This window comes from Neoarius graeffei, chromosome 17 (genome assembly GCF_027579695.1).
Source record: "Neoarius graeffei isolate fNeoGra1 chromosome 17, fNeoGra1.pri, whole genome shotgun sequence".
Taxonomy (NCBI): Eukaryota; Metazoa; Chordata; class Actinopteri; order Siluriformes; family Ariidae; genus Neoarius; species Neoarius graeffei.
The window spans coordinates 28,263,536-28,288,533 of NC_083585.1; the positions used below are offsets into that span (position 1 = coordinate 28,263,536).

A 24,998-nucleotide genomic window follows, 5' to 3' on the forward strand; every position below is an offset into this window, starting at 1 on the left:
TCCGCATTGGGATGGGGCCAGAGCATACTACAGCATCGGACATCGCCTTCGCTAATTTAAACACCTCTACAAAGTTACTCTTAGTAACCTCAGACTGACGAAGGCGTATATCATTAGCTCCTGCATGGATAACTATCTTTGAGAACCTGTGCTTGCCTAGGACCCTAAGATTACCTGCTATGTCCAGCGCCCTGGCTCCCGGTATACACCTGATTAAAGCTGCTGGTGCCCCTAAAGGCTGAGCTAATTTCACGTGCCGTATTATAGAGTCCCCTATAACCAGAGCTCTTTCAGGTTTCTCAGTGGGTGCATCACTAAGGAGAGCAAACCTGTTCAGCACGTGAAGCGGAGAGGAGTGGTGCTCCCATGGGTGAGCCTCAGCAGTAGCTTTGGCTCTACGCTTATGCCGCCGAGCCATCACCCATTCGCCCTGCTGTAAGGGCTCTAATGCTGGAGTTGGGGGATTACTAACTCCACCTAGGGCATCCAGACTTTCCCCTACAGAAACTACACTGTTCTCACGCTCACTGACCTTCTCTAAAGCCTGGATACGCGCTTCTAACACTATAATCTTCTCCGTCGGAGAGCTAACTAATCTGCACTTATCACAAATAAAGCTAATAAAGCTATCACTAGTGACAGAGGAAGAATGACTAAACATCTTGCACTCAGCACACTGAACAGGCTGAAGGTGTGCCATGATGAAAAGATTCACATACCTTAATCGAAGATCTGTTTATATTAAAGCAGATCCGATGTGGATGGCCTCCGCTTGTGGTCTTTACACAGGAGGAGAGAAAAAGAAAGCTTCCGGTCTCGGCGTTCTTCCAAAAAAAGAAAGAGAGAGAAAGGAAAAAAAAACGGAAAAAGGAAAGCGACAGTACAATAAAAATTAAGAGGATACTGGAAAATTATTTGTAGAAAAAAAGTTAAAAAAGGATTAGTAATTAACGCCAGCACTCGCGGGAAAAAAGGACTCACCGCAAACAACTCCGGAACCAGGAAGTGCACAAACCAGGTCTGGAATTAAGGTCTGGAACCTTGGTAAAAGTTATCTGAGAACTCAAATGTATTGGGGTGCCCAAACTTTCGCATGGTGTTCCTTTTCTTTTTTCACTCTCCAATTGTACAAAACAAAAATAATACACAAATCTTGCAGAAAACGCTGAAAAGAAATGTCTTTACTTTTATGCCTTTTGGTGATCAGTTCATCATCTGCTCACTTAACTATTCACAGTAACAGACATTTTCAGTAAGGGTGCCCAAACTTTTGCATGCCACTGTATACTGGATCTTTGATACTTTGGAGCGATGTTGTGGTTGGTGGTTTGGTGGCTGATGTCATGGTTGACGGATGGTTGACTGTTCACTTTGTTTCAGCAAAGAGTCTGGCTGCCATGTGGTTTAGATTTATACATCGAGCATTCAACAACATAATGACCCAAATCTTGGATTCAAATAAATATAGAAATAATTGCAGAAACACAAAATCAATGTTTTGCCATGATCACCTCAGTCTCCGGGTTTGAACTGGGTGAGATATGAATTGAATGGCCATCTACCTGCATTAAAAACATAAGAATATACCAGAGCTTGAAGTGTTCTGCGTGAAGAATGGGTCCAAGATCTCTCATGTGTTCTGCAAGGTTGTTTGGCATTAGAGGAAGTATGCTGTTATTCCCTTCAGATGAGACTTCACTGAATATTAGCTACTGAATTGTTCATCATTTGGAAACCCAACTTTTGTTTTCTGGAAAAATTTCTTCTTCTTTCAGCTGCTCCCGTTAGAGGTTGCCACAGCGGATCTATTCCGTATATTTTGATTTGGCATAGGTTTTACACCAGATGCCCTTCCTGACACAACCTCCCCAGTCTATTTGGGCTTGGGACTGGCACTAAGTCTGCAGTGATTTGTACAGCCCCAGTGGCTGGGTATTTTACCTAATCTGCATGTATTTGAACTGGAGGGGAAACCAGAGCACCCACACAGATACCGGGAGAACATGCAAACTCCACACAGAAAGGCCCCCACCAGCCATAGGGTTTGAACCCAGAACCTTCTTGCTGTGAGGCAACAATGCTAACCGCTTCACCACCATGTTTTCTATTTTCTGGAAAAAATTATACTTAAAAAAAATTATACTATTTTAATGAAGCTTTTAGTGTTTGAGAAAATATTGTGTTAAAATATAACTAGCACCACTCGTATATATAAGCTCAAAATATGTTTAAGCTCACTGTGTATGTGTTATTTATTTTATATGGTCACTTTTGTTTGTTTTCATGATGTATGCCCAAAGTTCTGGTAGCTTTTCTGTTGTATAAGTTGTATTTCTTTTCAGGTGTACTGTGATCTGAGGGCAGAGCAGAATGATGATGATGATGATGATGATGATGATGAGAGCTGGGGAAAAAGTGGACTAGAAAGAGTAGCCCAACTAATGAGCAAGACGCAAGAACTGCTTTTAGACAGGAACATCAGGGAGCCTAACGGTAGACTCTGATGATGAGCTGTCAGCCAGACCAGCCTGAGACTTGGAGAACATTTTCTGTGTGCAAAATGCAAGGTCTTATGGCAGAAAAGCCAGAACAAGCTACATTGACTAATGATAGCTGTCTCATCTTCAAGACTATAGTGCATGCTTAGGAGTGTGGTCCAATTACATACTGGGAGGTCACAGCCATAAAACTACATCTTGGATCATTTAAAAAAAAAGAAACCAGCTTAAAATATGATGGCAAATGTATGTCATTTTCTTCAAGGTTAATAATGGTTTTTAGTGCCTTATCTGCACCCTAAATAGAAGATTAATCTTTTAAAATAAATGCACAGAGGAGAAAATAACTGTCTGCCTATTGAAATAAAACTGACTAATTGCTTTGTGCTCGATGGTGCACTTAGAAGAACTTTTCTTCTCAAAGCTTTGTTCCCTGTGAAGCATTGTGCTGATCTGTCATACTCTGATGAAATGATGAACAAGTACTCTTTATGGATTTTTTTCCCCACACTTTAGAGGAACAGGCTATAATGACAAGACATACTTAAACTCTATCAAACAGCCAAAGTTTGAGAAACACTTTTAATCCAGTTCAAATTTAGTGCAATGAATATGTTAAACATAAAGAGACGTGGTCTACATAAATTGATGAACCCAAGGGTTCACAACCTCCCAGCTTCCAAAAACATACTAGATTAACAGTGGTGCTCGAAGGTTTGTGAACCCTTTCGAATTTTCAATATTTCTGCATAAATATGACCTAAAACATCATCAGATTTTCACACAAGTCCTAAAAGTAGATAAAGAGAACCCAGTTAAACAAATGAGACAAAAATATTATACTTGGTCATTTATTTATTGAGGAAAATGATCCAATATTACATATCTGTAAGTAGTAAAAGTATGTGAACCTTTGCTTTCAGTATCTGGTGTGACCCCCTTGTGCAGCAATAACTGCAACTAAATGTTTCCGGTAACTGTTGATCAGTCCTGCACACCGGCTTGGAGGAATTTTAGCCCATTCCTCCGTACAGAACAGCTTCAACTCTGGGATGTTGGTGGGTTTCCTCACATGAACTGCTCGCTTCAGGTCCTTCCACAACATTTTGATTGGATTAAGGTCAGGACTTTGACTTGGCCATTCCAAAACATTAACTTTATTCTTCTTTAACCATTCTTTGGTAGAACGACTTGTGTGCTTAGAGTCGCTGTCTTGCTTCTCTTGAGATTCAGTTCATGGACAGATGTCCTGACATTTTCCTTTAGAATTCGCTGGTATAATTCAGAATTCATTGTTCCATCAATGATGGCAAGCTGTCCTGGCCCAGATGCAGCAAAACAGGCCCAAAGCATGATACTACCACCACCATGTTCCACAGATGGGACAAGGTTTTTCTGCTGGAATGCAGCGTTTTCCTTTCTCCAACCATAACGCTTCTCATTTGAACCAAAAAAGTTCTATTTTGGTCTCATCCGTCCACAAAACATTTCTCCAATAACCTTCTGGCTTGTCCACGTGATCTTTAGCAAACTGCAGATGAGCAGCATGCACACCATTGTTGTTCAGTGTTCTCCTGATGGTGGACTCATGAACATTAACATTAGCCAATGTGAGAAAGGCCTTCAGTTGCTTAGAAGTTACCCTGGGGTCCTTTGTGACCTCGCCGACTATTACACGCCTTGCTCTTGGAGTGATCTTTGTTGGTCGACCACTCCTGGGGAGGATAACAATGGTCTTGAATTTCCTCCATTTGTACACAGTTTCTCTGACTGTGGATTGGTGGAGTCCAAACTCTTTAGAGATGGTTTTGTAACCTTTTCCAGCCTGATGAGCATCAACAACGCTTTTTCTGAGGTCCTCAGAAATCTTCTTTGTTTGTGCCATGATACACTTCCACAAACATGTGTTGTGAAGACCAGACTTTGATAGATCCCTGTTCTTTAAATAAAACAGGGTGCCCACTCACACCTGATTGTCATCCCATTGATTGAAAACACCTGACTCTAATTTCACCTTCAAATTACCTGCTAATCCTAGAGGTTCACATACTTTTGCCACTCACAGATATGTAATATTGGATCATTTTCCTCAATAAATAAATGACCAAGTATAATATTTTTGTCTCATTTGTTTAACTGGGTTCTCTTTATCTACTTTTAGGACTTGTGTGAAAATCTGATGATGTTTTAGGTCATATTTATGCAGAAATATTGAAAATTCGAAAGGATTCACAAACTTTCAAGCACCACTATAATAACATATTTAAAAACATACCCACAGTCACAGTGACGTCAGAGGTCTAGAAGTGGCTGACCTGGGCTGCTCTGACTGCTCGGTCTGCGTACAAAACTCCCGCAGTTGTTTCCACAATTGCAGCATCTCCGCTCGTCAGGTTCACATTGGGGATGTGTTTGCTAAACTCTTGTCTCTCCAGCACCACAGTAGGAACCTTGTTCCTCTGCATTGAACTCTTAATGAGCTGGAAGTCCTTTCCATTCTCTGGACCCATCAGCAGCAGGCCAGTATGCCTACAACATATAGCACTGAATAGTTGACTTCCAGTTAGGCCTGTAAATTAATCATCATTACCACATCCAAGGCAGCTGGAAACCCAAGGTTTGTCAATTGGAGTCTAAAATTAACATTGTGTCTGTGTGTCAGGAAGTTCCTGAAGAGACAAAGTTGAAAGGAATAGAAAATTATTGGTTTGTAACACTCCTACATCTGCCTACTACCATAATGCACTGGCTCAATTTTAAAGGTGCAACTCCTTGGTCAGTTTGATGACTATATGTACATGGGAAGAGATTGGCTAAGAAGATTTGTATAACTGTATGTGAGACAGACTGTGACAGGCTGGCTGTATGCTTATAGCCTGAATGCATCAACACATCTCATATCTCTTTAACAGATGACTGGCATGTAAAGGGTACCCACAATCTATAGCCTTTACAATCTTGAGGGATTCTCTCCTTTCCAGTGTCTTCCAAAGGTATTCATCCCCCTTGATGTTTGTCCTGTTTTGTCACATTACAAGCTGGAATTAAAATGGATTTTTGGAGGGTTAGCACCATTTGATTTACACAACATGCCTCCCACTTTAAAGGTGTAAATTGTTGTTTTATTGTGACACAGACAATAATTAAGATGAAAAAACAGAAATCTGGAGTGTGCATAGGTATTCATCCCCTTTCATATGAAACCCCTAAATAAGAGCTGGTCCAACCAATTTACTTCATAAGTCACATAATTAGTTGATTTTGATTGCACACAGGTGGCTCTTAGTGTCACATGATCTGTCACATGATGTCTGTATAAATCAGTAGCGGCTGGCTTTTGTAAAAGTGAGGGAGGAAGGAATGCTTGGTTGAAGGTCACGGGCCCCAATGCGACCGCACCTGCTGGACCGGCTATAGTTACACGCACGGGTTGAGTTGATAATAGTTGAAAAACCTATCATTTTAACGGGGTGTGTACACTTTTTATAGCTGCTGTACACATTACTTTCAGGTGTTCAACACATCTTTCTCTTTCAAAATTCTCTCAAAATCTTCCGTATTTAATGAAGCAAACCTGGCGGCCATGTTTGTAGCTCAGCCCATGGAAGGGTTTTGCAAGCAAAACATTCACCACGTCCTCTGTTTCCATTACTTTATTTGTAGAATATCTATAACATAGTCAATCCACTTCCACCTCGCCGTTCTCACTCTGACTGCCGAAGTGCCCGAGTCACCGGATCTAGAAGTTAAGTTTGATAAGATAACCCCTCCCCCCAGGCAGCTAAGGCCTCTACTTATTGGTTCATTGCGCAACGAGGGCTGCAGCCTATTGGTTGATATTTTGTAGCACTTGTCAGATCTCTTAGCTAGTCCCACCCTCTTAGAGGAGGATTTTCCTCCTCTCTCTCATTGAAGTCTATGTTAACCACGAGCCGCCAGTGCCGGAGACTGTTTGAATCGGAGTGAATGGGAGCCGAAGGGAGGAAGATCCTCCGTGCAGTAATTTCTAATAGCGAGCGATAGGGGGTGCTAATGTAATTTCACCCAGAGAAATGAATATAATGTACATGTCGTATTTGGCAGTAAAATAGTAATATTCAAGGACAGCAATTCATTAAATTGGTCAAGACAATTTCAACTTTTTATTCTTAGAATTTTTAAGGAGGATCTTCCTCCCTCTCCTCACTGGAGAAGCCACCTGTGGTATAAATCAACCTGTTCTGGAAGGACCCTGACTCTGCAACACAACTAAGCAAGCAACATGAAAACCAAGGAGCCTCCAAACAGGTCAGAGACAAAGTTGTGGAGAAGTATAGATCAGGGTTGGGTTATAAAAATTATCCCAAACTTTGAATATCTCAGGGAGCACCATTAAATCCATTATAGCAAAATGGAAAGAATGTCACCACTACAAACCTGACAAGAGAAGGCCACCCACCAAAACTCACAGACCAGGCAAGGAGGGCATTAATCAGAGATGCAACAAAGACACCAAAGATAACACTGAAGGCGCTGCAAAGATCCACAGCGGAGATGGGAGTATCTGTCCATATGACCACTTTAAGTCGTACACTCCACAGCGTGGAGCTTTATGGAAGAGTGGCCAGAAAAAAAAGCCATTGCTTAAAGAAAAAAATAAGAAAACACGTTTGGAGTTTGTCCAACAGCGTGTGGCAGACTCCCCAAACACATGGAAGATGATTCTCTGGTCAGATGAGACTAAAATTGATCTTTTTGGCCATTATGGGAAATGCTATGTGTGGCACAAACCCAATGCCCTGAGAACACCATTCCTACAGTGAAGCATGGTGGTGGCAGCATCATGCTGTGAGGATATTTTTCATCTGTAGGGACAGGAAAGCTGGTCAGGACTGAAGGAAAGATGGATGGTACTAAATACAGGGCAATTCTGGAGGAAAAAACCCTGTTTGAGTCAGCCAAAGGTTTGACACTGGGACGAAGGTTCACGTTCCAGCAGGACTATGACCCTAAACATGCTGCTAAAGCTACACTGGAATGGTTTAAAGGGAAACATTTAAATGTCTTGTAATGGCCTAATCAAAGCCCAGACCTCAATCCAATTGAGAATCTGTGGCATAACTTGAAGATTGCTGTACACCAACGCAACCCATCTAACTTGAAGGAGTTGGAGCAGTTTTGCCTTGAGGAATGGACAAAAATCCCAGTGGTTAGATGTGCTGAGCTAATAGAGACATACCCCAAGAGACTTGCAGCTGTAATTGCAGCAAATGGTGGCTGTCCAAAGTATTGACTTTGGGATGGGTAAATACCTATGCACACTCCAGATTTCTGTTTTTTCATCTTAATTATTGTTTGTGTCACAATAAAAAAACAAAAACAATTTGCACCTTTAAAGTGGTAGGCATGTTGTGTACATGAAATCGTACTAACCCCCCAAAAAATCCATTTTAATTCCAGCTTGTAATGTGACAAAACAGGACAAACAACAAGGGGGATGAATACTTTTGCAAGACACTGTACCTGTTCTTATACTGTGTCCATGGTCAGTCTGTATGCTAAACAGAGATCTGTAACAAATCCGTTTCACAAATAATTTGTCCACATTTCACATATTTCCTGTCCACATACATTTAGCTATCATGTACATTAGTTGACAGATGTTCAAAGGTGCAAGTATGATTTGGCTGGTGAGTCTTTCTCAGCATATCAGTGACACTAATAAGGCAGTTTAGTGAGTATTGCTGGGATTAAAAAAAATCATTGCTGGGTTAAGAATAGTCTAAGCAAATTCATTTATTTTGCGTAACTGCTGCTATCTTGTTGTATCCTGGTCAGGATTCCTGTGAATCCCAGGAACATCGGGGGAGGGGCAGGGATACACCCTGATGGGATGTCAATCCATCCAAGCACAGCATACTCACACTTTTCAATTTATTGATTTTTTTCTACATTAATTTCAATTTCAATTCTCAATCCACCTCAGATATGATTTTGATAGGTGGGAGGAAACTCGAGAGCCTAGAGGAACCCCACACAGCTCTGTGGAGAACATCAGAAATTGCACACAAACATTAAACCAAGCTCAGGATCAAGCTGATAAATGCTTTAAACGTTTAAAAAAAACCCCCGCAACACAGCTGTAAATGATTCACTCATACCGGAGCCGCACACACAGCTTGAGAATTGTCTACCAGCTAAATAACTTCACTGGTGGCCCTGTATTGGTTCCTTTTCACTATGGATGGAGTAGACGAGGTGATATATTGTGTGATTCATGTAAGTATAATCTAAATGTACCTGGTAAACAGGCGCACACACAGAAACACACCTGTAAAGCTTCACTCCTGCCTCCTTTTCCAGCTGCTCCCACAGCTCATAGCCCTCCTCCATCATGTCTATGTAGAAGTCTTCGACATAAGCTTTCCTGATGATACGTGTTTGGCCATGAGAGCTCCCACGGGAGTGTGGCAGGAGAAACTAAGGAGAAACGCAAGTGCACACACAGCAGCACATCCTTTCAACATTTTAATCTAGATCTCTTCTCACTCAATACTTAATTCAATAATACTGGAACACATGCAACAGTGCACCAATTACAGTGAATGAAACATTTACATTACAGTATGATAAACAAATCTTAAACTGCAAATAAATCTAACAGGTTGAGCTTGACTGCTACAGATACAGCATGCTTCTATCTTTTTACATATATCACCAACTTGTTCCAGCAATAGAGTTTTCTTGTTATTTTTGGAGAGGTGGTAGGCGGTAAACGATCCCTGAATCCCAGCACCTATAACGATACACTCGTACATCATGTTGAAAAAGAAGTGCTGTTTAAAATGTGCTGAACTCCACTTCCAGTACAGACCAAAGTTCTCACATTTCACTTATGTAAGTGCTGGCACGCTGTGAGACACACCCACTCAGTACTGTTAAAAGTAGACTTGCTCTATAAATGGATTACACTGTGATAAACGTATGCAGAATGATTTAGTAAGTTCTTTGCATATGCTCAGTCAAAGCTGTGCATAAATATGTGCACAAATCTAAGCAAATGTTTATTTTTGGTAAATCCAACGTGTTGAAAACAGATTTGTGTGTACTGATAAATGAGGAGTGTGGACTTTGCTTGAGGATAGACACTAAAATGAGAATGACATCTTGCCAGGTTTCTGCCATTTTTTAAAGCACAACACACAAGGCCAAAGTGGGAGAACTTCCTTCCATCCATTATTCCATTATCTACACCGTTTATCCATCAGGGTCATGGGGGAAGCTGGAGCCAATCCCAGCTGACTTCTGGCAAGAGGTGGAGTACACCTTTGGCAGGTCACCAACCTATCGCAGGACTAACACAGAGACAAACAACCATTCACCCTCACATTCACACATATAGGCAATTTAGAGTAGCCAGTCTAGTAGTAGACTGCTGAGTTCATATACCCAGGCAGCAACATTGCGTCCTCCAAGATAGACGTCGAGCTTCGTCTCTGAAAAGCCTGGGGAGCTCTAAACAGCTTGGATAAAGTTTGGAAATCCAACCTTCCACCAGACCTAAAACATGACTTCTTCAGAGCCACTGTTGAATCTGTCCTGGTTTATGGGTCAACTACCTGGACACTCACCTCCAAACTCCAATCCTCACTCGACGGTGCGTTTACAAGAATGTTAAGAACAGCTTCAAATATCTCCTGGAAAGACCGTCTAACAAATAAAGAACTATACAGATTTATTCCCCCCGTATTGGCAACCATCTGGGAGAGAAGACTACAGTTTGCTGGCCATTGCTGGCTCAACAAGGAAGAGCTGGCAAGTGATCTCCTTCTATGGCAGCCCAAACACGGTACCACCTCTGTGGGTCATCCTGCACATACCTACATCAATCAACTGCAGGACGATACGGGCTACCTAGTAGAAGAACTGCCTGCAGCAATGCAGGATAAATTCGGTTGGAGAAGCAGGGTGGTGAGGGTCCAAGCTTGCTCGACATGATTGATTGATTGAGAGTAGCTAGTTGACGTAATTCGCATGTCTTTGGGCTGTGGGAGGAAACCGGAGCACCTGGAGGAAACCCACACAGACACAGGGAGAACATGCAAACTCTGTGGAAGAATGTGTGTAACAAATTTTCCCTCTTTACCAATTGTGAAATTTGTGGCTATAATTCTTATTACTTACATCAATGCGCTATGACATGAACACACTGCAAAGCAGTGTCTGAAATAGCACACTGCTGTACTATACCTATCGTGTAGCAGAAGGTCATGTCTTTAGACCTACCATGTCTGAATGGTCTTTCGGCATTTTTACTTACAACTCCAATTCCAAAAAAGTTGGGACACTGTTTAAAATATACATAAAAACAGATGTGATGATTTGCAAATCATGGAAACCTGATATTTCATTGCAAATAGTACAAAGACAGCATATCAAATGTTGAAAATGAGAAATTGTATTGTTTTTTGAAAAATGTATCCTCTTCAAAGATTCAAGATTCAAAGATTTTTTTTATTGTCAATTCACTATATATCCAGGACATATAGGATAATTGAAATGCCGTTTCTCTCTCACCTTACCTTGTAAAATCAGATAAAAATATTTATATTAAGAATATATACACACACTGTATATATTGTATGTATGTAAAATCAAACAATGTACAAAATAGCAGTAGTGCAAATACAGTACAATATCTGTAACATAGAAGGTGCTTAGAAGAGCAGCTTATGAAGTGTATATGAACAGTAGTGCAAATGAGCAATAGCAGCAGATACAACAGTAATGTAAATGATTGTAGTGTCATGTGCAAACGGATGAGATAGAGTTTCTTGTGTGAATAAATGTGTTACAGACCAGGGGTAGGGGGTAGGGTAATAGACAGAGTTCAGCATCCTGACAGTCTGGTGGATGAAGCTGTTCAGTAGTCTTGTGGAGCAGGCCCGGAGGCTCCGGTACCTTTTCCCTGAGGGCAGGAGGCTGAAGAGTTAGTGTGAAGGGTGGGAGGTGTCACCAGCGATGCTGATGGCTCTGTGGGTGAGATGGGAGTGATAGATGTCCATAAGGGAGGGCTGAGGGGTACCAATGATCTTGCTGGCTGTGTTCACTATGCGTTGCAGAGTCTTCTGGCAGGAGGCATTGCAGCCTCCATACCACGCAGTGATGCAGCCAGTGAGGACACTTAATGGTGCCCCTGTAGAAAGAGCTCATGATGGGGGGTGGGACTCGTGCACTTCTCAGTTTGTGGAGGAAGTAGAGGCAAGTTTGAGCCCTCTTGGCCAGCGATGCGGTATTGTTGGACCAGGAGAGGTCCTCAGCGATGTGCACCCCTAGGAATTTGGTGCTGCTCACCCTCTCCACTGCAGCACCGTCGATGGTTAGAGGGGGATGCTGTGAGTGACCTCTCCTGAAGTCGACTACAATCTTGAATTTGATGCTATAGCAATGTGTTTCAAAAAAGTTGGCACAGGGGCATGTTTGCCACTGTGTTGCATCACCTCTACTTTTAACAATACTCTGTAAATGTTTAACTAAAATGTGAACTGAGGAGACCAATTGCTGTAGTTTTGAAAGTGAAACGTTGTCCTATTCTTGCCTGATATACAATTTCAGCTGCTCAACAGCTCAAACATCCTTTGACATATTTTGCGCTTCATAATGCACCAAATGTTTAAATGGGAGACAGGTTTGGACTGCAGGCAGGCCAGTTTAGCACCCAGACTCTCTTATTACAGAGCCATGCGGTTTTAACATGTGCAGAAAGCGTTTTGGCATTGTCTTGCTGAAAGAAGCAAGTCCTTCCCTGAAAAAGATTTTGTCTGGATGAAAGCACATTACTCCAAACCCTTAAATAAAAATTTAAGGTTTTGGAGTAATATGCTGCCATCGAGGCATTTGGACAAAGGTGTGACAGTCAACTGTTCGCCTGCTGTGTGACCACAACTTTTAGCTCATGTGTATATTGCCATGTATTGCCAACAAAATGCCTCATTTTCATCGATAACCCATCGCAAAGCATCGCGAGCTGTAGTGTGACCATAGCTTAGTGAGGCGGATATGACGTCAGATGCCACCCAGCAATTGTACCCAACTACGAGTAAAAATTAGCTTCAATTGAAAGAAAAAAAATCAGCCCAGTGGTTGAGAAACACTGCATTAGACCACAGGACAGTTTTCCACTTCACCTCAGTCCATTGAAAAAGAGCTCGGTCCTAGTTTTCCACTTCACCTCAGTCCATTGTAAAAGAGCTCAGTCCTAGTTTTCCACTTCACCTCAGTCCATTGTAAAAGAGCTCGGTCCTAGAGAAGGTGGCGGTGTTTCTGGATATTGTTTATATCTGGTTTTAACTTGCATTTGTGGATGCAATTACGAACTGTTTTCACAGATGATGGATTTTGTTACTGAGCCCACACAGTGATTTCCACTACAGAATCGTGTCTGTTTTTAATGCAGTGTCACCTTGCATACAGAGATTTCTCCAGATTCTCTGAATCTTTTAATGATATTATGTACCGTAAATGACGTGATCCACAAATTCTTTGCAATTTTACATTGAGGAATGTTATTCTTAAATTGTTGCACTGTTTGCCCACACAGTCTTTCACAGAGCAGTGAACCCCTCCCCATCTTTAATTCTGAGAGACTCTACCTCTCTAGGGTGCTCTTTTAATACCCAGTCATGTTACTGACCTGTTGCCAATTAACCAAATTATTTTTTTAACATTACACAACTGTTTCAGTCTTTTGCTGCCCTGTCCCAACTTTTTTTGAAACGTGTTGTTGGTCTCAAATTTAAAATGAGCATATATTTAAAAAAAAAAAAAAAATTTTTTTCTCAGTCTCAGCATTTGATATGTTGCCTTTGTACTATTTTCAGTGAAATATAGGATTTCCATGATTCACAAATTATTACATTCTGTTTTTATTTACGTTTTACACAGTGTCTCTTTTTTTTGGAATTGGGATTATACGTTCTCATTTCCCCTGTCTCAACTTACATTCTAGGTTGTTCTGGGCTGTTTTACAATTAAATCTTCTCTTTAATGTTTTACAGATTCTGATACTAGCCATTATGAAGGCTGCTGTTGCTACTTGAACCATTTCTGATGTTTCCCCCTGCTTTTCTTTGATTTACCGTATATTGGAACATTGATGGAGGGATTTATAGAGGATAAAGGAAGAGAAGAGGGGATTGTAACAAAAGAACAGAGGGCTGTGTCTGGCAGGCATCTTTGAAAAGGCTGAGACTAGGCTTCTCTGTGTGTGCTGTGGAGTTTCAGGCCATTTGGCTAAACAGATGGCTCCCACTGATAGAATGGTGTAGAGAGGGTCAGTTGGTCATGTTCCCTGCTGTCCAGGCCTGTCATGGACAGATAAAGTGTGATCCTCCCTATTGGCACACTTCTACAAAAAAAACTCATATCTTCAAACATCATCTTGCAGAAGATAAACAACATGATGAACAACGTCAAACACCTGAATGTGCATGTATGTAAATTGAACTATGTGATTAACCCTGTGTCCGAAATCACTCACTCGTTCACTACTCCCTACATGGGGAATTACTATATAGAGGACTATATAGTGAGCTCATTGATAAAATCTCATCTCGAAAACCCCCCCCCAAACTTTCAGACACTACTCCGTCATGCTGTTATTTACGTCATTACTGTCGCACAATTAAAACATGCCAGATCAGTCGGCTGGTGGGTTTTCAAAATAATAAATACATGCATGTATTTTTGTGATAAATTCATATTATACTGAGCGTATTTCCCATATTAATCAATACAAAGTACTTTGTGTCTGCTGCATCTTTCAGTTCTTTTAAATCAAGGCTGAATACTTTCTTCTTTGCCGCTGCCTTTTCATCTCATCTCATTATCTCTAGCCGCTTTATCCTTCTACAGGGTCGCAGGCAAGCTGGAGCCTATCCCAGCTGACTACGGGCGAAAGGCGGGGTACACCCTGGACAAGTCGCCAGGTCATCACAGGGCTGACACATAGACACAGACAACCATTCACACTCACATTCACACCTACGGTCAATTTAGAGTCACCAGTTAACCTAACCTGCATGTCTTTGGACTGTGGGGGAAACCGGAGCACCCGGAGGAAACCCACGCGGACACGGGGAGAACATGCAAACTCCACACAGAAAGGCCCTTGCCGGCCCCGGGGCTCGAACCCAGGACCTTCTTGCTGTGAGGCGACAGCGCTAACCACTACACCACCGTGCCGCCCGCCGCTGCCTTTTATTACATCAAATTTGAGGCTTTTGATTTGATTTCTTTCAGCGTGGCCGCAATGCATGATGGGATATATTGCTTGGTTAGTGACAAATCGGTCGTACACTACTTTTTGTGATGCATTGTGGGATACTTTGAGTGCACTATATACTGTAGGGTGTAATAATTCTTACTATACATTCGGACAGCACTACAAAACCACTATATGTATGTATGGTCCTGTTAGGACTGGGACTGTTTTGGCCTCTAGAGGCCGCTGTTATTTCCTTATCTTGTCTTGTTTGTTTTGGCCTCTAGAGGCCGCCACTGTTCCTGTGTTTTGTGTTTGTGTTGATTGCCTGTTTGTCCTCATTAGTGTCACCTGTTTCCCATTTAGTTTGGTGTATATATACTCCCTCAGTTTGGTCCCTAGTCACGGAGTCTTTGTGCTACCTATGGTTTGTTGCCTCTTTCCCGTGTACCTTTAGCCTGGGAAATCCCATGCTGCGTTGCACAATCGTTCCGATCTGAAAAGACAGCATGGAAACTATGGTCTAAAGCAGGGGTGTCAAACCTGATCCATAAAGGGCCGTGTGGCTGCAGGTTTTCATTCCAGCCATGCAGCAGCACCCTGATTTGGCTTATTCAATCAACTGACACACCCACCCTTTAATCAAGGGTGGGTGTGGCTGCAAGTATTTGACTGTGTGAAGACAGTTCAGTTGATTGAATGAGCCAAGTCAGGTGTGCTGCTGCATGGCTGGAATGAAAACCTGCAGCCACAAGGCCCTTTATGGATCAGGTTTGACACCCCTGGTCTAAAGGCTCGCCTGAGTTAGGGAGCCAATCAGAGAGTGGGGAGGGGTGGAAAGACGGTGACGCATACTACTCGACAAACGGAAGCTTGTAGTTTATTTGGGACTGTTTACAGATTACATTTAACATGGCGGCGAGCGATACGAACCAAACTTTCGATCAAGCTTTGTCTTGCACAAACGGCAGTAATCGTTCGGTGCCATTGTTTTCCTATTTTTGTTTGCCTTCTCTTTCTCTTTCCTTCTCTTCTTCGCCTCTTCGTCGCTCTAACTACGTCACCGGGTACAACTGCCATGATTGGCCATGGGCTACGTATACGCCAAATGATAGACATTTGCAACGTCCAATAAACGGCCGTTGACAATCGTAAACCACACCTCCCCTACGAGAAATTCAATAGGTGGATTCCAGACCATATTTCACTTGTGATATGGTCTGGTGTTAACCAGACTTGCTTATGCTCTTGTATTTTTTGGTATTTTGTTTTCTTTGGATTTGTTCTACCCTTTTGGATCTTCTGAGCATTTTGCATTTTGCCTTTTCTTTTCTTTGGACTTTGTACTACCTTTTTGGATCTTCTGAGCATTTTGCATTTTGCCTCTTCTTTTCTCATTTTTTGGACTTTGAACCTTTGGATTATACTTTTTGTTTTTTGCCCTGGATTGTATACAGTGTATATATTGTAAATAAACTGTTTTTTGATACTCTACTTTCTCCTCAAGCCTCTGCACTTGAGTCATTTCCTTGGTGGCCTAGTGGGGGTTTGCTGGATCACTACACCAGCATTCCAGGTTCGATTCCCAGCAAAACCCTAACAGGTTCACTGTATAGTGAGTAGGGAGTGATTTTGGACACATGGTTAAATGTCATGTTGGGTTGAATTATTTTAATGTATTCAAAGATCTGTTTCGATCGACCCTTTATTTCTAAACAGAACCTTTAACACATTTTCCCTGTAATTGACAGGTAGCTTTTAATAACTGAGGAAATTTCTCAGCTGCTGTCTACATGTATAAAATCATCTCTGAAGTATACTGTTACTTTTCTTGCTGCTAAAACTATAGTTCACACACTTCAGCCTCTACTTGAAATTTCTCAAGTAATCCTGTTGGACCCGCATTCCAATTAGACTTGATTTCCCACATCATCTCACTAGAATGGATTTCCTCCACTTCAGACCTCTGACCTCTGAGATATATCAGCCTCTTTGAGATTTCTGGTAGTGGATCAATTATGGCACGTTATTTTATGTCTAAAGAGTGGAGCGTTTAATTGGAAACAGGCTTCTTAATTAATTAAACTGTTTAGCTGTGTCATAATTACTCCCTTGAACATAAAGGTGCTGATAACATGCAGTGCTGCCCCACTTGATAGCAAATAAAATACAATGGTGTTCACGTGTGAGGTTCTGTGAAAGCACTGAGCCACTTCACACTTGCACACAAAGGTGACATGATATATGGCAGCTCTCTTAGGCTTTTTAAAGGAGCATTGCTGTGCTGTTAAGTCGTGTATAAACTGCAGTGTCAGGTGTTCCCAGGAACGCTGCTTTGGAATGACATCAGTAAGTGATTGTGAGTGGAAAATGATACTGCAATTATTTTCGAGGCAGTGGGATAAAAGTGCTGTCACACCACTCTGTTAATGTCTGCCTGTGTTGCTGTATATGTGACCTTAGTGCTCATCAGGGAACTGAGGTGACATGAAAGCTAAACTTTTAAGCATTTCTACTTCTCCGTAGGATACAAAACGGTGCAATTAAGCCATAAAGTCAATATTTTCACTTCAGTATTTTCACTAGCTTTGAAAAAGCAGAATTAATGAACAAAATATAAAGTTTATTAATAGTTTGTTCTGTTCATATGTAGGCATGTTTAGCTTAAGTGTGAATATTTTTATTTAGCCAGTTCAAGTATATCTTTATCCTAAAATGACAGCAGTGTTTGCACACATTCAGTAGGTGAAGCCTGATGATGAGGCTCATACAGATAAGCAACTTGTTACCAAACTTACTGTACAATCCTTACTCTCAGTGGAAATACTCATTCTGGGACCATTGCACATTCGAGGTTAAAGCTAGACTGCCTTTCAGATTTGTCAAGTGTAGGTCATAAAAATAATTTTCTCTGACACCCAATTATTTCTGTTTAGTGGACTGAAAGCTACTGAATTCGAATCACAGACTTCCAATTTTATTAGGTTTTTTAAATAGAACAATTAATTAATTTAGAGCCACGTGGCCCTAAATTCTCTGCTATTTTTTCCTGCTTCACCATGACCCAATTCAAGATACTACGTCATGCATCACATGGTGGGTTTTCCCTGTTCGCGCAAGGCATTGTGGGATACAAATTTGAAACAGGAGAGAAAAAGAGGATGCGAATGAAACGTGAAAGACCGACTACAGTAACGGAAAGCGAGAAGAAAAGACGTTATGTTGCGAAGGAAAGGAAACGCAGGACTGAACTAATAAATATCGGCGGTCAGCGAGCACCTTGGTGTGATCAGCTGTTCGTTTAGCGACAGAATGATGGAACTGTCAGTGCACGGTCAAAGGTAAACCTGTAGATGGCGGTAATGCAACACTGTGGATGCCAGCTGCCGTAAAACCCAAAAGAAGAAGAAGGTAAACCTGCGCATCTACACACGGACTTCCTCTGTCTGCTTGACTGCGCGAAGCGAGCGATTTCATGCACATTACTGTATTTGCTCGGGAATACCCTCAAATTAAATAACTTCCCAGCCACAGAATGGCCTGAGTTTTTTTTTAAAAAAAAAGATATTACAGAAATAAACATATAATCACAATGACCACATTTCAGAGGGAACTAAATTTCACTGATTTTATGAAATCGAAAGACCATCTAGCTTTAAGTTCTGCCTTCAGTGTTTCTACATCTTTGTATTTTATGTAAAACCCCCCACCTTGATCAGTTACATAAGCAAGTTACAAGGTGCAAACAAATCACAAAGTCAGTATTTTCACTCGTGTTTTTGGTTGAAAGAATTATTTTTTGTGGTAATAGTCCTCCCCTCAAAATAACTATGTAAGCTACAATTACCAGGCACTCTTGGGTGAATCATAATAAGTGGAAGAACAGCTTTCCATTGGAAAGGTCATGCATCAAAATAACAGCAGACAGGCAGAAGTCTTCAGTGCACTGTATCACGGCTTGTTATTTACTTGCTGTTTGTTTTAACCACTTTATCATGTTTAAATGGGAATTCATTATTGTCAGTATTCATTATCTCCATATTGAATGTATATGATGGTGTCCAGTCTTGTCTGATGAACAGTTGAACCTCTAGTAGTGGTTTAAAAGTGACTGCTCTATGACTATATCCACTCATCTGAGTATCTCTACTCATGGCTTGAGAACTGCCTTTGTGAATGAATATTCATGAAGAAAGTGCTACCTGATTGGCTGGAATAAGGGGGTGGGATAGGGTGGGGTTTGAGCAGTGGCTCCTTATCATTTAAAGGAGCAGGGACTCAAATCAGCAGTTTTGAACAGGGCTGTTTAGACAGGTGGAGAAGGGAGCTTGTGGTGTTTTATCCTTGTGGTATTTTGACCAAAGCATGTCATAGATATTTCATTAAGACCTCAGGGAACTGTGTCAACTCATGGGAAAGAATATAATATAATATAATATAATATAATATAATATAATATAATATAATATAATATAATGTGTCACCTTTAAAGAAAGAATAGCTTGTTGGTGATCACTCTGGGGAAATCTGATTTCCTCCACAAAGGGAACTGTACATATTTATGAGTGTGATATAGCAGAAAGCAAACTGAATATCCCATTTATAAGCAGTCTCAGAATCTGGAAAACTTGAAAGTTTTAATATTATCAGTCAGGACAAGAGACTGAAATACATAGAGGATATTACACGGTTGCGTGAAGATATGAAGTTTATCTTCGAGTGGTGATATATATCACGAGTGAGTGAAGTGAACAAGTGAAATATTTTTCAACAAGAGAAGATAAACTTCATATCTTCACACCACCGTATAATATTATTTTTATTATATGGACACATGCACAAAAAATACGCAAGTTAACCAAAAGAATTTTAATTTTGAATCGGTTCGCCATTTTGACAACACGCATCCAGTCAGCTGGACAACACTGGGAGGGAGTGATGTTATCAGAATGAAATACCAGGAATTATTATACATAAAGGACACTTTTTCGATGGAATAAAAACACGTGTTCTATTCCCTTCTAGCGGGTTTTGTTCATTTGGTTTGATAGCATGCAATATCGTTAGCATATCGCTTATCCTACATGTATTACGTCACTCTATGAATGAGCGTTGAATATGGTTTACTATATTGCATGGTTGTCAAGACAACACGATGTCACACATCAGAGATGATGTGAATATTTAATGAGAGAGTTTTCTGCTGCACATGCGCAGAAGTATTTCTTTGTTCGCCGGGAAAGAGAAAGACGCCCTGAACACCCGAAAGGCTACCAAAACTTCATTAGATATTCTTCACACATATTTACAAGAGAAAAACATACCAATGGACATTGAAAAACTGGAAAAGAGACACATCGGAGACGTAAAACTTCTGTGTTAGCGAGTGACTGTGACAGTTTGTAAACAAACATGGCCGCCGGATTTGCTTCATTAAATACGGAAGATTTTGAGAGAATTTTGAAAGAGAAAGACGCGTTGAACGCCTGAAAGACTACCAAAACTTCGTTAGATAGTCTTCACGCATACTTACAAGGGATAAACAGGAGTTTCTGGAGTTGGACGTTTTGGAGTGGGACCATTTTTATTGTAAGAACTTTGACTTTGTACATGTACATTGTATTGACAGAGCATTGAATTACATTGGATCAGAATCAGCATTCTGTATTGGTAAGTAACCCCTCCTGTTCTTAACTTTTTGTAAAATCTATAATTGTTCTATTGAATGTATATGTATAATAATAATATTGGCTGTTTTTTTTCATGGTATATCAGATAGATTCCATTCGGCTACTTGTCTTCGACTCATTCAGTATCATGCTAGCTGAATGGAATACATCTAATATACCATGAAAAAAAGCCAGCCAATGTTATTTAAATATGTCACTCAGGTCCACAATGTATTTCGTATGAAAAATGAATTTTTCAACATGAGAAGAGAAACTTCATATCTTCAAGTCAACGTGTGATTTTCTCTTTATTATATAGACACATTCACAAACAGACAAACAAAAAAAAACCCTATGCAATTTAATCAACACGATTCATCGATTACCTCACGAGTGAGGATATTGGAAAATATATTACTAAATGTCTCGGATGTAGTTTGCATGAAAAATATGAGTATCGTATTTCCCAGTAACACACTTGTGTCTATATAATAAAAAAGGATATTCGCTTTTTTTTTTCCATATTGCATATATTAAGTTCTGCAGCCCAGTCTGTTCATAATATTCTGAAAGTGTGGATTATTTTGGAGGAGACGTATGGAGAAATAGAGTGATGTTTTCAAAAATTGTTTGTCAAAGAAGTGTTTTATAATGACGTCTGAGCAAGATCTTTTTATTTGCAGTTATTTGCCTTGGTCATATCCGATGCAATATGTTTGGAGGGAAAAAAACATTCAATATTACAATCTTATAAGGGAAGCACCGCAAGAAACTATGCTGTGAAAATCTTAATGTCTTTCCTTGCCCAGGATGGCAATCTACCAGTGAAAGGAGCATTTTGTGGAAAGATAAAAAATATATATATATTTGAGTTATTTTGTCTGTTATTTTATTTTATGTTTCTAGTAATGGTTTTCAGAGCTGCCCTCCAATATGCTTTCACAACTCCAGTGTGGCAAGTTTTGTATTTGCTTCACCAGAATATCTAAGCTAATGTGAACCTTACTGACCTTTTTGTTTTAGTATTTTCATGATTTATATGGATCTAGGAAGCAACAATGCTGTTTTCTCCTGCACAGGAGAAACACAGCCATCCTGGTGATGGTGTGTATGTGTGTAAAGGACATCAGTATGTCGGATTAGCAGGATTTTTTTTTTGAGCATATAACGCTGGCCTTATTACTGTATACAGAGCCCGAAACCAGATGGAGAGAACGTACATAATAATAGTTCATTGGGTGCACACAATTGTATAAGAGGTCTTTGTATGCTGTAGCATTACAATTTCCCTTCAGTGGAACTAAGGGGCCCAAACATGTTCCAGTATGACAATGCCCCTGTGCACAAAGTGATGTCCATTGTTTACTCATGTTGGAGTGGAAGAACTTGAGTGTCCTGCACAGAGCCCTGACCTCAACCCCACTGAACACCTTTAGGATGAACTGGAATGCTGACTGCGCCACAGACCTCCAGCACTGGCATTAATACCTGACCACACTAATGCTCTTGTGGCTGAATGAGCACAAATCCCACAGTCCCGCTCCAAAATCGAGTGGAAAGCCTTCCAGACGAGTGGTGGTTAAGAAGGACTAAATCTGGAATGGGATGTTCAAAAAGCACAAATAAGTGTAATGGTCAGCTGGCCACAAACATTTGGCCATATGGTGCATACTTGCCATGTCTACTGATTCACATGGTAGTCGACCACTTTTGACAGGTGAATACCGCCTACCGCTATTCGTTCTAAAATCTACCGCTTTACAAAATAATCAGCGAACACTGATGGATTTGCTCTTCCAATCTCGCATCATCTGTTTTCAGCACAGGGGACACAAGTATATAGCGCCAAATAGTTAAGTGAAGTTGAGAGCCAATGGAATGGCACGGTAATGATGTTCAATCTAAATTGTATTGCTCTATCATGCTATTCCATTGGCTCTCGTTATGGTTCTAGCCAATCAGCAATGAGGTCACATGTTACAACAAATCGTGCCAGTATTTGTAAAAACCAAACACACTCTGGTCATTGTGAATAATGAAAACTCCAAAGAAAAAAGTGACAACAAGTTGAAGCTGAATTGGTCAAAGGATCATCCATGCATCAAAGCATCAAGGCAAGGTGAGAAGCATGCATTATGTGAAATATGTCGGTATGATTTCTTGATGAGTTTTCTTCAAATATGGCACTCAGAATGCAGGAGAATGCACCATTTTACACCACTTTTTCCCCCTAAAATTTTCCAGGGGTGGGGGAATGCCCCTGGACCCCCGTAGAAGGGTGTGAATGCGCCACACAATTTCATCTACCGCTTTTAATTCTCTGGGGATTAGCAAGTGTGTCTGGTGTAATCAGGCTTGTAGTACTTGAGTCCAGGACTCAGACTCGAGTCTGACTCGTGCCCTAATTCTAAGGACTTGTGACTCGATGTAAGGACTGTTGGAAGCGGGTGGAGCACAACAGGCCAGAACTGAGTGTTACAAAAACTCTTTTTATTAATAGCTTTTCAGCTTTCCACACTCTCCCAGTCACACACGCACACAAACAAGTGTTCTGGTTGGGGAGAGAGCTCCCTTTCTCTGCTCTCTCTCTCCTTTTAAAGGGCGTGGTCACTGGGGGAGACACACAAACACAGGTTAATTCACATCAGGTGCAGTGATTCTGCCACTTACCTTCCCTGACTCTGCCCTCCATTCACAGACCGATGCTTGACCACGCCCCCGCTGCCACATACCCCCACTGCCCGACTCAGGCTGGGGAGCCGTCCGGCCTGCAGCTGACTCTCCCCCCCCCCGACAGGAGAGGAAATCCGCCACAACCATCTGCGTCCCCGGCCTGTGGACCACCTCGAACTTAAACGGCTGGAGTGCCAGATACCAATGGGTGAGCCACACGCTGGCATCCTTCATGCGGTGGAGCCACTGCAGGGGCGTGTGGTCCGAACAGAGGGTGAAAGGGCACCCCAGCAGGTAGTAGCGGAGGGCAAGGACCGCCCATTTGATGGCGAGGCATTCCTTTTCTATTGTGCTATACCTGCCCTCATGCACCGACAGCTTCCAGCTGATGTACAGCACTGGATGGTCCTCCCCCTCCAGGGACAGGACAGCCCCCAGCCCTCTGTCCAACGCGTCCGTCTGCAAAACAAAGGGGAGAGAAAAGTCAGGGGAGTGTAACAGTGGCCCCCCACACAGTGCAGCCTTTACCTCAGAGAAAGCCCGCTGGCATTGCTCCGTCCACTGGACTGGATCTGGAGCCCCCTTTTTAGTGAGATCAGTCAGCGGGCTGGTGACATCTGAATAATTAGGTATAAACCTACGATAGTAGCCAGCCAGCCCCAAGAACTGTCTCACCCCCTTTTTGGTCTTGGGCCTTGGGCAGGCCGCAATCGCTGCTGTCTTATTGATTTGGGGACGCACCTGCCCATTGCCCAAGTGGAAGCCCAGATACCGTACTTCCACCCGCCCAATCGCACACTTCTTCAGGTTGGCTGTGAGACCCGCTCGCCTCAGCTACCTAAGGACGGCCCTTAGATGGTCTAAGTGCCGCGGTCAATCATTACTATAAATAATTATATCGTCCAAGTATGCGGCCGCGTAGGTGGCGTGGGGGCGGAGGACCCTATCCATAAGCCGCTGGAACATAGCGGGCGCCCCAAACAGCCTGAAAGGAAGTGTGATGAACTGGTGTAAGCCAAACGGTGTGGAAAAGGCCGTTTTCTCTCGGGATAGCGGAGTCAAGGGGATCTGCCAATATCCCTTTGTCAAATCCAGTGTCGAATAAAAACGAGCCGTGCCTACTCGAGCAACTCGTCAATATGAGGCATTGGGTACATGTCGAATTTAGACACTGCGTTGACTTTTCTATAGTCCACACAGAACTGGACCGACCCATCGGCCTTGAGAACCAAGACCACCGGGCTGCTCCAGTTACTGTGGGACTCCTCAACGATGCCCATTTTGAGCATGGCCTCAAGTTCTTCCCGAACCACTTTTTTTTTGTGTTCAGGCAGTCTGTAAGGGCGGCTGCGCCCTACTACCCCCAGGGGCGTCTCAATGTGGTGTTCTATGAGGTGGGTGCGGCCGAGCAGGGGCAAGAACACATCAGAAAATTCTGTCTGCAACTTGGCGACCTCCATGAGTTGGGTCGGAGAGAGGTGGTCTCCACAGGGGACCAGAGCGGTGGGCGATGTCAATTTTCCCTTTTGAACCTCCGGTCCCAGCTCCGCCTTCTCTGGAACTACCGACACCAATGCCACGGGGACCTCCTCATTCCAAAGTTTTAACAGATTGAGGTGGTAAATCTGTAACTCCCCGCCCCGTCCGTTCGCCTCACCTCATAGTCGACGTCCCCAACTCGCCGTGTGACCTCAAAGGGTCCTTGCCACCTGGCGATCAATTTGGAGCTCGACATGGGCAACAACATGAGTACTTTATCTCCCAGTGTGAATTCCCTAAGGCGCGTGCCCCTGTCGTACAGACGGACTTGACGTTCTTGGGCCTGCCGCAAATTCTCCTGGGTTAGGTGCATGAGTGTGTGGAGTTTGGCGCGCAGGTCAATAATGTATTGAATTTCATTCTTACTTGTTGAAGGTC

The 24,998-nt window shown here is 42.0% G+C and overlaps 2 protein-coding genes across 2 annotated transcripts in view; one reads left to right on the forward strand and one right to left on the reverse strand.

Moving 5' to 3' along the window:
* pipox (pipecolic acid oxidase) overlaps window positions 1-9,356 on the reverse strand; it is a 37,323-nt gene extending 27,967 nt beyond the window's left edge. The window contains exons 1-3 of the mRNA XM_060943955.1: window positions 9,200-9,356; window positions 8,809-8,957; window positions 4,814-5,027 (exon numbers count right to left, since the gene is read on the reverse strand). Of these exons, the coding sequence (XP_060799938.1) occupies window positions 4,814-5,027; window positions 8,809-8,957; window positions 9,200-9,298 (462 nt within the window). The 5' untranslated portion in view covers window positions 9,299-9,356. The remainder of the gene's footprint in view (window positions 1-4,813; window positions 5,028-8,808; window positions 8,958-9,199) is intronic.
* Window positions 1-24,998, forward strand: part of sez6b (seizure related 6 homolog b) — a 565,878-nt gene that overhangs the window by 35,182 nt on the left and 505,698 nt on the right. The window contains exon 2 of the mRNA XM_060943954.1: window positions 20,369-20,409. Coding sequence (XP_060799937.1) covers window positions 20,369-20,409 — 41 coding nt within the window. The remainder of the gene's footprint in view (window positions 1-20,368; window positions 20,410-24,998) is intronic.